The sequence below is a fragment of the Stegodyphus dumicola genome, chromosome 6 (assembly GCF_044657685.1).
Source record: "Stegodyphus dumicola isolate Sdum_Otavi_A_Nest chromosome 6, ASM4465768v1".
Classification (NCBI taxonomy): Eukaryota; Metazoa; Arthropoda; class Arachnida; order Araneae; family Eresidae; genus Stegodyphus; species Stegodyphus dumicola.
The window spans coordinates 220,215,426-220,229,902 of NC_140773.1; the positions used below are offsets into that span (position 1 = coordinate 220,215,426).

The window sequence follows — 14,477 nt, forward strand, 5'->3', positions numbered from 1 at the left end:
CGATCCAGAGTGGCACCTATCAAGCCAATTTCCATACCACGACTAGAGCTCTTAGCTTGTACAATTGGTGCTAGACTGGCACAATGTGTTAAGGAAGATTTGAGACTAGAAAGCTTGCCTATTTATTATTGGAGTGATTCTATGGATGCATTATTTTGAATAAAAAGGAATGAAAACTGGGCCGTTTTCGTTCACAATAGAGTGAAAGAAATCCGTACTCTAAGTAATCCAAACGAGTGGAATTATATTCCTGGAACGCTAAATCCAGCGGACCTCCCTTCTTGAGGATGCAGTCCGAAAACCTTAGTCAAATCGATTAGGTGGGAGGGTCCCGATTGGTTGAGAAATGATCCAGAAAAATGGCCTACCTCTGAAATTGTACCGAATTTTGACATTATAAATGCTGAAAGAAAGAAGACAATAATTTCTGCAGTTAATTCGAATGCTATGACTGAAGTTAATTTTGATAAGATTTCTTCGTATAATACCATTCTAAAGATAATATCTTGGATCTTCCGTTTTGTTAAAGATGTCAGACTAAGTCTTAATGAAAGAACTTTTGGAACAATTACAGCGGAAGAAATTACAGGAGCCGAATTAACTCTTTTGAGATTAGTGCAGAGTGAATCATTTTCTGGATTAGATGACAAAAGATTGCGTGTACTTCAATCAATGATTGATTCTAACGGAATCCTTAGGGTTAAAACCAGAATTCTGAGAAGAGATGATACAGAAAATTTTCGATTTCCTATTATTCTTCCTTCAGATCATCCTATTGTAGTAAAATTAATTAGAGCTAAACATGAAATTAACAATCATGCAGGGGTACAATTTTTAATATCCACTTTATGAGAACAATATTGGATTTTGAAAACACGAAAAACTGTCAAGAAAGTCATAAGAAGCTGTGTTGTATGTCAGAGGTTCAATACTAGTTCTTTGAAAACACCCATTGCTCCTCTCCCTGAAGACCGAGTAAGAGAAGCAGCAGTCTTTCAGATTGTAGGTGTTGACTTGACTGGACCGTTGATATTGAAGGGAAATCAAAAATCATGGATAGTGATTTTTACCTGTGCTGTTTTTCGCGCAGTACATTTGGAATTGATTTTCTCGCTATCAACTAAAAGTTTTCTACAAGCGCTGAGACGTTTCATTGCTAGACATGGAAGACCCCACATCATCTATTCCAACAATGGAACGAATTTCAAAGGAAGTAATAGATTATTCAAAAGCTTAAATTGGGATAAAATCTTAGAACAAGCTAGTATCCACAGGATCACATGGAAATTTCTTTCGCCATCAGCTCCCTGGTGGGGAGGATGGTAGGAGCGATTAATAGAAGTCCTGAAAAGAATCCTTCGCAAAGTTTTAGGACGATCATCTCTGAATTATGAAGAAATGATAACAATTTTGTGTGACTGTGAAGCAATAATGAATAATCGTCCATTGACGTATGTCTTGGAAGATGTTGAAGATTTATCTCCGATCACACCTTCCATGTTTCTCCATGAGATTCGACAAATTGGGAGTTCCTGATCTGGATAATATAGATGGAAATCTTTAAGCAAAAGACTTATTTATCGACAAAAACTTTTACAAGATCTACGTAAAAGATTTCGAATCGAATATCTCAAACAGTTATACAAAATTATGAACATGTAAAATCTTCACAACCTCTGAAAATAGGAGATCTTGTTTTAGTGTCCAATGATAATAAGAAGCGAACAGACTGGTTATTGGCGAAAGTAACCGAGATTTTCAAATCTCGGGATGGACATGTGCATTTAGTTAAGGTCAAGACTACGCTTGGAGAAGTTTTGCGACCAACCAAGCGTTTGTATCCTTTGGAGATAACATCATCAGATGAACAGTCTAGATTTAGAAATATGGCAAGCAGCTCTTCTGATGAAACAGAGACTTACTGCGATCCTGATATTCGTAATGACTTGCCTCAAGATCTTAAGAGCGAAAAGATTCCATCGATGACTACAAGAAGTGGTCGAATGGTAAAGCCTGTTCAAAGGTTACAGTTTTAAATTTGATTTTTAAGCAAATTTAAAGGTGGGAGTATGTTGAAACTCTCACCGACAACCATGTGATTTGCGCATGCGCACAGCAAAAACTAAAACAGAACTTTTTTAACTGAACTTTGAGAACTTGTAATGGACGTTTGAGTGAAACATGTAATCCTTCTCTTCTGTGTTATATATATTTTAGTTTAGTGATGTGATTGTAAATTAAATATCTTATTATCTTAGAAGCCTTTCTCTTTCTAAGAGTAGTGCATTGATGAATGAAAATACACGCTCCTGGATACGCCTTTGGATTAGAAAGAAGATCGACTAAAAGGTAAGCCTTTCTACCTTTTATTTTATAAGAATGATTATACTGTTAATCATATCATAAATTATACAATGGCATTGCTCTGTATGTACACAATGAGCTGCTTAAAATCACACAAATAACCACCATGGAATTTGCATTTTTACACACTCTAGTATTAGACAAAAAAGCATATTTCTGAAAAAATGCCACACTTTTTTTTCATTAACAGGCAAAATTCCACGATGGCATTTAGATTCATTGTAAGAAAAAACTCCACTCACTAATCACAACAAGCAGAAACTACACACATGGCCCTTAATTTTAAAACTGCATACATTACACAGTGTGCCATTAGCAGATTGCTGAATAAATATATTTTCAAAAAATTCTAGGCTGCCTACTTTGGTGACATAGCATTTTTCTCTAGTGATTCTTGTCAGGGTTGGGCAGATAATTTGAGAATAAATGAAAGCCATTGCTAATTATATGTGTCATGCCATGCTAAAAGTTTTTTTTTTTTTTAATAAAACAGTATAAGATTTTCAAAATTGAATATGATTTAAAAAAAAAAATCGTCTTAACAAAACCAAATCATGAATTCATTATATTTAAATTTATTCAATTACCTCTTCATTATCACTTCATATTTACGAGGGCCATCCAGGAAGTAGATTACGTTTCCGTCTGTGTCCACTAGGGTCGGGGCTAGCGCGGCCATCTTGGGGTCAGAGCGTTGCGCAGCTCAGTCTGCATCTAGCCGTGCTAGTGAGAGGTTCGTGCTGTGCTCCGTTCAGATACTGTGACGGTTTGAAATGTCTGCGTTAATTGAAAATCCCGCGAGCTGCGAGGTGCGCTCAGTAATAAGGTTTCTGACTGCAAAAAACTGTAAACCGATAGAAATCTATCGGCAGCTTCGTGAAGTGTATGGGGACAACATTATCACTGAAGGTGGAGTGCGTCAGTGGGTCATAAGATTTCAAAATGGCCGAACCAATGTTCACGACGAAGATCGAAGTGGGAGACCCAGCATAGTGACCACCGAACTTCTCGAAAAAGTCGATGCTAAAGTCCGTGAAAATCGAAATTTCACAATAACGGAACTTTCTTTGAGTTTTCCACAAATTTCACGAAGTTTGTTGCACGAAATCATCAGCGAAAAGCTTGGTTACCACAAGTTTTGTGCAAGATGGATTCCAAAAATTTTGACAGAGGACCACAAAAATCAGCGAATGGCTGCAGCGTTGAACTTTTTGGACGCTTACCATAAGGATGGTGACTCTTTACTCGTACAGTCCCGACCTGGCACCGAGCGACTTCCACCTATTCCCAGCAATGAAGAAGTGGCTGGCTATGCAGCGTTTTGATGACGACGCACAGCTGCAAGAAGAGGTAACGAAGTGGTTGAAGGCGCAGGCGGCCGAATTTTTCGACGAAGGAATTTCCAAGCTCGTACATCGCTACGATAAATGCCTTAATTTGTATGGTAACTATGTAGAAAAGTAGTATTTGAGTGTGGCTTTCATCTGTATATAATAAAATTTGTTTCCTATACTTTGTTTATTTTTTTATTCCAAAACGTAATCTACTTTCTGGATAGCCCTCGTATATTGCTCTAGCTTTAAATTTTACCACTCTTAATACATTTTAGTTGCAGTAAAACAAAATACAATGAAAATCCAGTATCTAATAGTTTGGTAAAACTGATAATCTAGCACATTTAATGACATGCTACTAGTAGCCACTGGCAATACACAAAAGACTTGGTAGCTTTGTGTTTTTTCTGCCATTTTTTGCTAGTCACTTAAAACTTTGTATTTACATATCAAGTGTTCTTTAGGTCCAAAGTGGCTTTGTCTCTGAAGGACTACTGTCTCGTTTAGCGATTTTGTGTTGAAAACTTAAGCCATCCAATTTTGAATGACTTAATCCTACTGTGAATATGGGCATCTGGAAGCCCAAATTTGGAATTTGTTTTATTTTCCATTGCATATTTTGTAAAGCTTTAGCGAATTTTTGATTAACAATTTTAAACTTAACAATTTAAAAGCGAGCAATGGCAACACTCTATAGGGGAAAAAAAACTTTTTACTCTACAGCGCACAGAACTGTGTATCAGAAATTCTAAAGATATGCTCATTTTAAAATTATTTTGCAACATTGCTGTTGAACTGAATTTTACGGTTTAAGTGCAAAGAACATGATATTTAATAAATAAAGGCAACACACAAAACGTTAAAAAAACGCCCCTTTGGACGTAATTTAAAATCTGAAACCTTTCATACTCTTTATTATTATTTATTTATTTTTTTTTTATTTATGATAATTTCAAAAACTGATCAAAGTTTTTATAAAAGAATAAAGTAAAAATGTGACTTTAACAATTCATGAAAAGATGAATGTTATTAATTACAAAAATGTGAAAAGGAATTATAGTAGACGGATTTGGCACCAGATCTTCAGCTCATTACCTCTACAAATAAACAATGAATAATCCGTTTATATACATGTTTCTTGCATTCAGGAAAAATGACATCACCTACAATAGCCACCAAATTTTGAATACACAAAATTCTCCACCCAATTATGTGCACCTCAAAGACTGAATTTTGAATTTTTCTTTTTTATTTATTTACTTCATATTTTTTTATCAACGATTTTATAGAAAGACTTCAGATTCTAAAAAGAAGCAAAAGACCTGACTTCTGAAAAAGAAATTTACCATATTAAGGTAAAGGCTCAGTTTCTAAATGTTTTGCACAATCCAATTAAGCTTTTATTTGAAAAATAAAATATACTGTTACCTCACCTCTACTCACTAGATTTCACATTTGCAAACTATTTTGTTTCTTAAAATCAAATTTTATGTTAAAAACAATTTCAACAGCATTTAAAAAATTCAAAGAAATATAAGAAATTAAAAACATTTCCTAATTTCCACAGACACATTCAGCAGTTCTACGTACACACAAAGAGATATACATTGTTAGAAGGATATACATTATTCTATTATTAAAGAGATACACATTATTCTTTTATGCAATATAAAAGAGTTGTACATTATTAGAAAGGTTAAAATATATATATATAATATGTAAATATATGTAAAAGTATATATGTAAATATGCAATATATATTTATAAATTTATATTATATAATTTATTTATAATAGACATAAGTAAATAATATGTAAAAGGTAAAAACAATGAAGTAATTTTCTTCAAATATCAGTTATTTTAATTTACATAATTATTCATTAAATTCAGTCTTAAAATTTTGTACGCACTTAGAATACAAGAAATAAGATGCTAAATTACGATTCATTCCCCCCCCCCAAAAAAAAGCTTCAAAATATAACTATTTATAATGAAAATTACCTGAATAATAAATTCTTCATCCCATACTGGATTCAAAGTCTTGGAAGACAAAAAATGAAAATGTTAAAATCGCACAGCTTCATTAGGTAAAAACAGTTTTTATTTCTATGATAATTTCTAAATTTGCTTTTTTTAATAAATAAATAAAATAAAGTATATTATCAAAAATGTTTACATTTTATAGAGATATTTTTATGTCTACAATTTATGATAAAAATAACAAAAGTATGCAATATACAAGGGAATTTGAAAAGAACGATACTTCGTTTATTTTCTTTAAAATAACTATTATGATAAAAAATTCACTAAAATGGCTATTGACAAAAGAAATAAAAAAAGTTTTATTAATATGGCAAACATGCACGAAACATTTCTGTGTATGTGACTATCAGCAAAATGACAAAACACTAATACCAACTGATATTACATTCTCTTACTTTTTTTATGCAAGTGCCATAAACACTGTGAGTGGTATTTGCATGTAAAGGTCTGCTAGAGTTTAAAAGCACATTCAGAAAGCCATCAAAATTATTTGAGAAAGAACTTGCAGAAGTATCAGTGATAAGAATTCTATTATTATTTGAGACATGTGCCTAAGATGGTTCACATACTGAAAATTGGTAAATTTTATGACATACATAAAATTTTGATATTTCTTACGATCAAAGAAATGTAAATTAATCAAGCATTTGAGAATAAATAAATAAAATGTTTTTTCTAACTTACATCTGGCAACCGTAAAAATGCCAAGACACACGGGCGTCAAACACGTAAACTATGTTAATCACGTGATATTAATATATCCCACGATCCTCTTGTTCTTTAGTTATTACTTAAGCTACTGTATGTGCTTGTGTTAACATTAATGTATTTACCGCTTATATTATTTTAGTTGCAGTTCAATAAATATGTTATTAGTGTTTAAATCTGCATCGTATTATTTATGGATAAATCCCTCATATAATAAACATCAATAGTTTTGGAGACTCAACTGCTGCTACCGAGTGCACAAAAGGTAAGCTGATTTTGCTATCTTTATTCTTCATTGATTATGAGACTGATCTCGTTGTAAATCCCAAAACTAAAATTTATACTGTGCATATAAACTTTCTGAAAGTGCTAAGTAAGAATTAATAATGGCACAGTCAAGTCTTAAGGATTGTATGCAAATAACTAAACTGAATTCCGAAAATTACGCTAATTGGAAATTCAAGATTCAAATGCTTTTAATGCGCGATGGATTAGATGATCTTCTTTATTCTCCTCCACCTTCTAAACCTGATGATGAATTTTTAAAGAGGGATAAACAAGCACGAGCTATAATAAATATATGCATTGATGACTCTCATATAATTCATGTTAGAGATGAAACGACTACCGCCGGTACATGGCATAAATTAAAGTCAGTTCATGAGCGCTCAAATTTGAGTAGCAAACTATATCTTCTGAGAAAATTATATTCAATAAAAATGGCAGAACACGGTGATATGATCTCACACATCACTCATATGATGGACTTGGTCGAAAGACTGAAAGCTATCGGTGAGAACATTCCAGATCAGCATGTAGCCGCACTTTTGTTAGTTTCGATTCCCGAATCTTACAATAATCTGATAACCGCCATTGAAGCTAGAGAGGAAATTCTTATAACTATAGATCTAGTAAAAACCAAACTCACTGACGAGTACAATAGAAGATTAGAACAACAAGCAGATCGAAGTTCTAATACTTCAACCGCGTTTAAATCTCCAATAAATGCAAGAAATTATGATAATAATAAACAAAAGAAATTTTGTACCTTTTGTAAACGCAGTGGTCATACTCTTGAGTGTTGTTATAAATTGAAAAACAAAATAACAATTCTTGTCCTGACAACTCAAAATCCGAAAATCGCGTGACCAAACATGTCGGAAAATCGAACCGGCATTGCATGAGCGCAGACACTTCCGTTAAAGAAAGCTATAAATCCAGATGTCAATTGTCGTCTGTCAAAAACTCTGTTTATAAAAAGGGTTTAATAATTACTCCACGATATTGCTCAGAACAAAATATAAATGAAAAAATTTTGTACGTCGATTCCGGCGCGAGCAGTCATGGGCAGAGGATATGTTGACCTTGATTTTGAAGATGAATGTGGATTACAGAAAATTCGGTTGACTGATGTTTATTACGTTCCTGATTTAAAGAGTAACTTAATTTCCGTTAAACAAATTGCTAGTAAGGGATATTCTGTTACTTTCGAAAAAGAAAAGTGCTACGTAAAGAAGGATAGCCAAATAATTATGCGTGCGTATTCTGATGATAATAGTTTATATAAAATTGTTTTAATAAAAAATTCAGAAAGCGCTAATTTTGCAGTTGAATGTAAAAATAAAAACTGCATACAAATATGGCATTCTAGGCTAGGTCGTCGAAGTTATGATGCAATCAAACAATTAGTAAGAGAAAATCTTGCAGAAGGAATAAAATTAGATAATTGCAGTCATAATGAAAGCTGTTCAGAATGCATAAAGAATAAAATGCAGCAAATTCCTTATCCAAAAGCTGCTAGCGTTCGAGCAAGAAAACCACTAGAACTTATACACAGTGACATTTGCGGACCTATGCCTACTCCAAGTATTGGTGGAAAACTTTATTTCGTAACATTTATTGATGACTTTACTAGATACACTGTCATCTATTTACTCGCGAAAAAGAATGAAGTTCTTAGTAAATTAAAGGACTTTGTCGGTATAACAAGAAATAAATTTGGGAGAACCATACAAACTCTTCGAACCGATAACGGTGGTGAATATACCAGCAAGGAAATGGAAAAATTTCTATCGGATAACGGCATCAAGCATCAACTAACTGTTCCCTTTTCGCCTCCTCAGAACGGTGTGAGCGAAAGAAAAAATAGAAGTCTTACTGAGATGACCAAGTGCCTGCTGTCCCAAGGCCGACTTTCAGACAATTTTTTGGGTGAAGCTGTCAACACAGCAAATTACATCCAGAATCGCCTTCCAACCAGAGCTTGTGATAAGACTCCCTATGAATTATGGAGGGGAAGAAAACCTAATTTAGCTCATATGAAACAATTTGGTTGCACAGCTTATGCATATGTACATAAGGAAAACCGTAAAAAATTAGACCAGAAAGCGATTGAAGGAATTTTTGTCGGTTGCAATCAACGATCAAAAGGGTACAGAATCTACACAGGTAAAAACCATATAATTATCAGTAGAAGTGTAAAATTTGTCGAAGAATTATCAGCGAATGAAAATATTGAAATTTCTCTTCATCCAAAGGTTGAAGATGTTGAAAATGATGAAGAAGCTGAAGAAAAACACAAAATTGTATCCAAAGAAGAGCCAAGACGATCAGAAAGGAAAACGAAGGGAATACCACTAGAACGTTTAGGATTTCTAACAAACACAATCAAAACCATTCCTGAGAATTTTAAAGACTTAGATAAATTGCATTCCGAAGAAAAGGAAAAGTGGTTACTCGTAGTCGATGAAGAAATCAATTCCTTATCCCGAAATACAACTTGGGAACTGGTTGAGCTTCCTGTAGGAAAGAAACCTATTGGCTGTCGATGGATTTTCAAACCGAAAGAAAATGAAGATGGAACAGTCATTCGTTACAAGGCGCGACTAGTTGCTAAAGGTTATGGTCAAAAATTTGGAACTGATTATGATCATACCTTTGCACCAGTAGTTCGACATACAACTATCAGAACTTTTCTTGCTGTCGCAGCATATGGTAAAATGCATGTGAGGCACGTAGACGTTACTACAGCATTTCTACGTGGAAATTTAGAAGAAGAAATATACATGGAACAGCCAGAAGGCACTGTTCAACCCGGACAAGAAGAGAAGGTTTGCAAACTGAAAAAAGCTATTTATGGATTAAAGCAAGCTGCCAGAGCATGGCATAAAAAAGTTGAAGAAGTGTTAAAGAATAGCAACTTTTCGCAAAGCATGGCAGACCCATGCTTATTTCTAAAGAAAGATGGAAATGACACGATAATGATTATTGTCTATGTCGATGATATCCTTATCGCATGTAAAAGCAAAGAAAAAATCAAAAGGCTAATCAAATCTCTCAATGAATTCTTCGAAGCAAAAGATTTAGGAGAAATCGAAAACTACTTAGGAATCAACATCAAAAGAGATGAAAACAAGTTTCTTTTGAGTCAAAAATCAAAAATAGAAAAATTGAAGAAGATATTTTGTCCAGATATCCACAAACCATCTTACACACCAATGGATACTTCTTATCCAAAGGAAGAAGACATCTCTCCACCAGTGGACAATACGAAGTACAGGCAAGCCATTGGAGCCTTATTATACATAGCCACTGTAAGCAGACCAGACATTACTCTCGCAGTGAATCTATTAAGCAGAAAAAATGAATCTCCAAATGAGAAGGACTGGAAAGCAGTTTTAAGGGTGATTGAATACCTCAACTGTGTGAAGGACATTTGCCTAAAAATTGACTCTGATAGCACACCAACACTTTCCTCTTATACGGATGCTGACTATGCATCTGATTTAACCACCCGAAGATCAACAGGTGGAAATTTATTTTTCTTAGGAAATAGTCCAATATTTTGGTCCACAAAGAGACAAAATTGTGTTTCCCTATCATCTACCGAATCCGAGCTTATTTCTGCAGCCACTGCTGCTCAAGAGCTCAAATGGATATTAGATCTTAAAGATTTTGGAATAACTCAAAAACTACCCATTAAGATATTTGAGGATAATAAGTCCACAATAGCTCTTATAAAACAGGGGGAAATGAATACTAGGTTAAAGCATATTAATGTTAACTATTTCTTTTTAAGGGAAATGGAAGAAAATAAAATAATCGAGATAACTTACTGCAATACAAATTTTATGATTGCAGATATTTTTACTAAGCCATTGCCTAAACCAAAATTTCTGAAATTAAAAAATGAGCTAAATTTGATTTCCAATATTTCCCAAACGCATGATTAAACGGGAGATTGTTGTAAAGTAATCAAGCATTTGAGAATAAATAAATAAAATGTTTTTTCTAACTTACTTCTGGCAACCGTAAAAATGCCAAGACACACGGGCGTCAAACACGTAAACTATGTTAATCACGTGATATTAATATATCCCACGATCCTCTTGTTCTTTAGTTATTACTTAAGCTTCTGTATGTGTAAACATTAATTGTGTTAACATTATTGTATTTACCGCTTATATTATTTTAGTTGCAGTTCAATAAATATGTTATTAGTGTTTAAATCTGCATCGTATTATTTATGGATAAATCCCTCATATAATAATCATCAATAGTTTCGGAGACTCAGCTGCTGCTAATGAGTGAACAAAAGGTAAGCTGATTTTGCTATCTTTATTCTTCAAGAAAACTTAATGGTTCCTCTAAAAATAATTTTATAATTATAATTATTTATAATTACTATAATGTCTATGAAAATAATTATATTAATTTACACTCAGTTATAACATAAATAAATTTTGATACATTTTTACTCTGTGTTTTGCTCTTTTTTTTATTTACTAAAAAAATGTTTTCTGATTTTTGTTAAATGTTCAAAACAATGATTATGTTTAGCTCATTGCAAATATTAGTTCATAAAATTCTAATTCCACAGTAGATTTCTCTAAATCATCAATGTATTTCTGGAACTTTAAGTATGTCAACTTGTTTGTACACCCAATTATGTTTTTACAGTATAGATACAAGGTTTGGAACTTTAATAGTGGCAACACAGCTGAAAAAATGCTACGCAATAAAACCAAAGAATATCGCGTATACCACACATGAACTACATACCTACCTTACCTCTCAGCAAAAAGACTCGTCCTGCCTACCTCACGCACAAACAGAGTGACGCGAAGAACGGATCCTCGTATTAGCTCGCGGTCTAAAGTAAATGTTGTCAGGATGTTTTCAAAACAAGAACAACGATGTTGGATAAAAATTGAATGTGCCAAAGGTCGTACAGCACGACAGTGTCATAAAGAGCTTCAAGAGGCTTGCGGGGAATCTGCATTGCCTTACAGAACCATATCAAGATGGGTGAAAGCATTCAATGAAGGACAGCAAAACGTGGCAGACATGCTGCGGCCAGGTCGTCCGAGTGTCAGCGATGCAGACGTGCAAGCTGTTGCCGCACTAATGGACAGTGATCGCCGCCAAACGATTCGTCAGCTGGCCGGACAAACAGGATTAGCGCATACGACTGTGCTGCACATTCTGGAGGAACGCCAGTCCATGAGAAAAATTGCTCCACGATGGGTTCCACATCAATTGACGGAAATGATGAAATGGCTGCAATACGATGCTGCCCGAACCCACCTGGAGTGCTATGAGTGCGAAGGAGATGCTTTTTTACACCATATCATTACGGTGGATGAGATTTGGGCCCGATCGTACCAGCCAGAACTGAAACGCCAGTTAAACAAATGGCGTCATCATGGGTCACCACGACGTTCGAAATTTCGTCAGAACCCCAGCAATGTGAAAGCTATGGTGATTCTCGTGTACAACTGTGATGGTGTCATCCTAACGCATACTGTTCCCCCACAGCAGTCCGTCACTGCGCAGTATTACTGCTTATTTTTGGAGCACAAACTCCAACCAACTTTGAGAAAAAAAGGCGACACTTTCTGCAGAACGTTCCTCTCATTTTGCATGACAATGCTCGGCCGCATGCAGCGCAAGCTGTGACTGATTTGTTCAAGCGATGGGGCTGGGAAGTGCTTTATCATCCACCATACTCCCCAGATCTAAGCCCTTGTGACTATGACTTAATTCCTAAGATGAAGGAACCACTTCGTGGCACTCGCTTCCAAACTGTTCCTGAGATTCTTGCGGTAGTAGACCAGTCCATTGAAACTATCAACAAAACAGGTGCTGCTAGAGGTATTCTGCGACTTCCACATCATTGGAAATGGGTTGTACACAATGCTGGCGACTATATTTAAGGACTGCAAAACATGGTGACATGAATCACTTTTGTATTCCTTGTAAATAAATAGTTGCCACTTTTAAAGTTCCAAACCTCGTATATTCCAAAAGAAAACACACAGGAAAAAGAAAAAAGACATAGTATAAATGGAAGAAACAAAAATTGGTTCTAAGTTAAAAATTCCACAAAATATTTAAAATCCGAGGGTATTCTTTTTAAGCTTATTTTATTATTTCAACAAAATATGGTATGTTTAATAAAACTGCACTGAAGTAAATTTGCATTTGAAATGAAAAAAAACTCCCGATTGATTGCCAGGAAATACTCAAAGATGGATCTACAAAAAAAGAAACTGCTCTTATTATTTGCACCATCCTAAGCTATGCCCCTCCTGTTTGGACAATGGAAACTAAAAAAGGATAATCTTAGACTTCAAAGACTGCAAAACTGGTATTTGAGAATCATCACTAATACACACTATATTTTTCTAAACCAAAGACTGCACGAAGACTTAGAAGTTGAGCCTATTGAGGAATAAATAGTGCATACGCTTGCAAGCAACTGGAATATCACTGCTATCACAAGAAATTTTGTTGCTGTGGACATCACAATCTTCCTCAATTGATGAAATTATTTCTATAAGTACACTTTTCCATGTTTCTTATGCTTTTATATGTTGTTTGACAAGAATGCAATAGTAAAAGTATGAGAAAATATGCACTTAGTGCATTTATGTACTTATGTACTTTTTAATGCATATTTCTTTTTATCCCTACAGAAAGATGATTAATAATAAGAGCAATAGCAAGTTAGAAGTCAATTGCTTTATAATTTAATGACATCAATTTTAAAACAAAATGTTAAAACACATACCCTCTTTTTAGTTCTAGTAGTGTATGTAGTTTTTCCATTTTTTCCATTAAATACTTCTATAGACACATATGGATCACTAAACAATAAGAAAACACTGTATATAATATATAAAATAAGCTTCTTTTGCTTTTACATTAAATCAAAAAATTTCTTTGTATTGTAATCTTAAATTTTTTTTAATAAAGTAATGATAAAGCTCAATACACATGTCACATTCTTGCATTATTATTCTTCAATCATTTTAATATTTTTATCAAAAAAATTTATTTTCAAATTATTAAAAACATTTTGCAAAAAGTCACATAACTTCTAGTTTCCATTACAAATTAGTAATTGGTAATACATAGTATATTAAAAAAGTTATACTATCTCTCATTACTAATAAATATTAATGGAATGAACTCTTTTAAAAAAGTGAAACTCAAAACTTGCTTATAATGTGTATCTAATAAAACAAACAAATGCATAAATGCTAAAAATTAACTGCATAATTACTCTAATACATTCATAAACATGAAAAAAATAAATGGTAAAATATTAAAATAAAGCAGAAACATTTATGCATACTTTTTATTGTTGACATTAAAACAGTAATACTGATACAGTATTTAAAAAAAAATCATTATAGGAAGTAATTATAATGATGCATTTAATTTGAAAAATAAACTACCTTTCTTAATAATTATTATAAGGACAGCACTGAATACTACTTTATAACAAACTAAACCTGATACTTCACTTTATGTTAAAAAACATATTATATGCAAGAATACAGAAATAAACTTCTTACCTGGCACCAAAAATATCCTTTTTTGCTAGATCATGGCCAGCAATAATTTTAAGTCTAAGAGATCTGGGGGCTGCTTCATCCTAATAAAAATTAGCCAGTTTTAGATGAATACATACACTATCTAGTAATACTTTCACAGACTTACAGAGAGTATATTAAAATAGAG

The 14,477-nt window shown here is 33.6% G+C and overlaps 1 protein-coding gene across 4 annotated transcripts in view; it reads right to left on the bottom strand.

The window, feature by feature from the left end:
* The window catches only part of Nedd4 (E3 ubiquitin-protein ligase Nedd4), a 143,548-nt gene that overhangs the window by 110,460 nt on the left and 18,611 nt on the right, over positions 1-14,477 (bottom strand). For all 4 annotated transcript variants that reach the window (XR_015041837.1, XR_015041836.1, XR_015041838.1 and 1 more), the window contains exons 2-4: positions 14,312-14,391; positions 13,522-13,597; positions 5,700-5,738 (exon numbers count right to left, since the gene is read on the bottom strand). Coding sequence is in view for 1 of the 4 variants with exons in the window: in XM_085819547.1 (XP_085675673.1) it covers positions 5,700-5,738; positions 13,522-13,597; positions 14,312-14,391 (195 nt within the window). In the remaining 3 variants the exon portion in view is untranslated. The remainder of the gene's footprint in view (positions 1-5,699; positions 5,739-13,521; positions 13,598-14,311; positions 14,392-14,477) is intronic.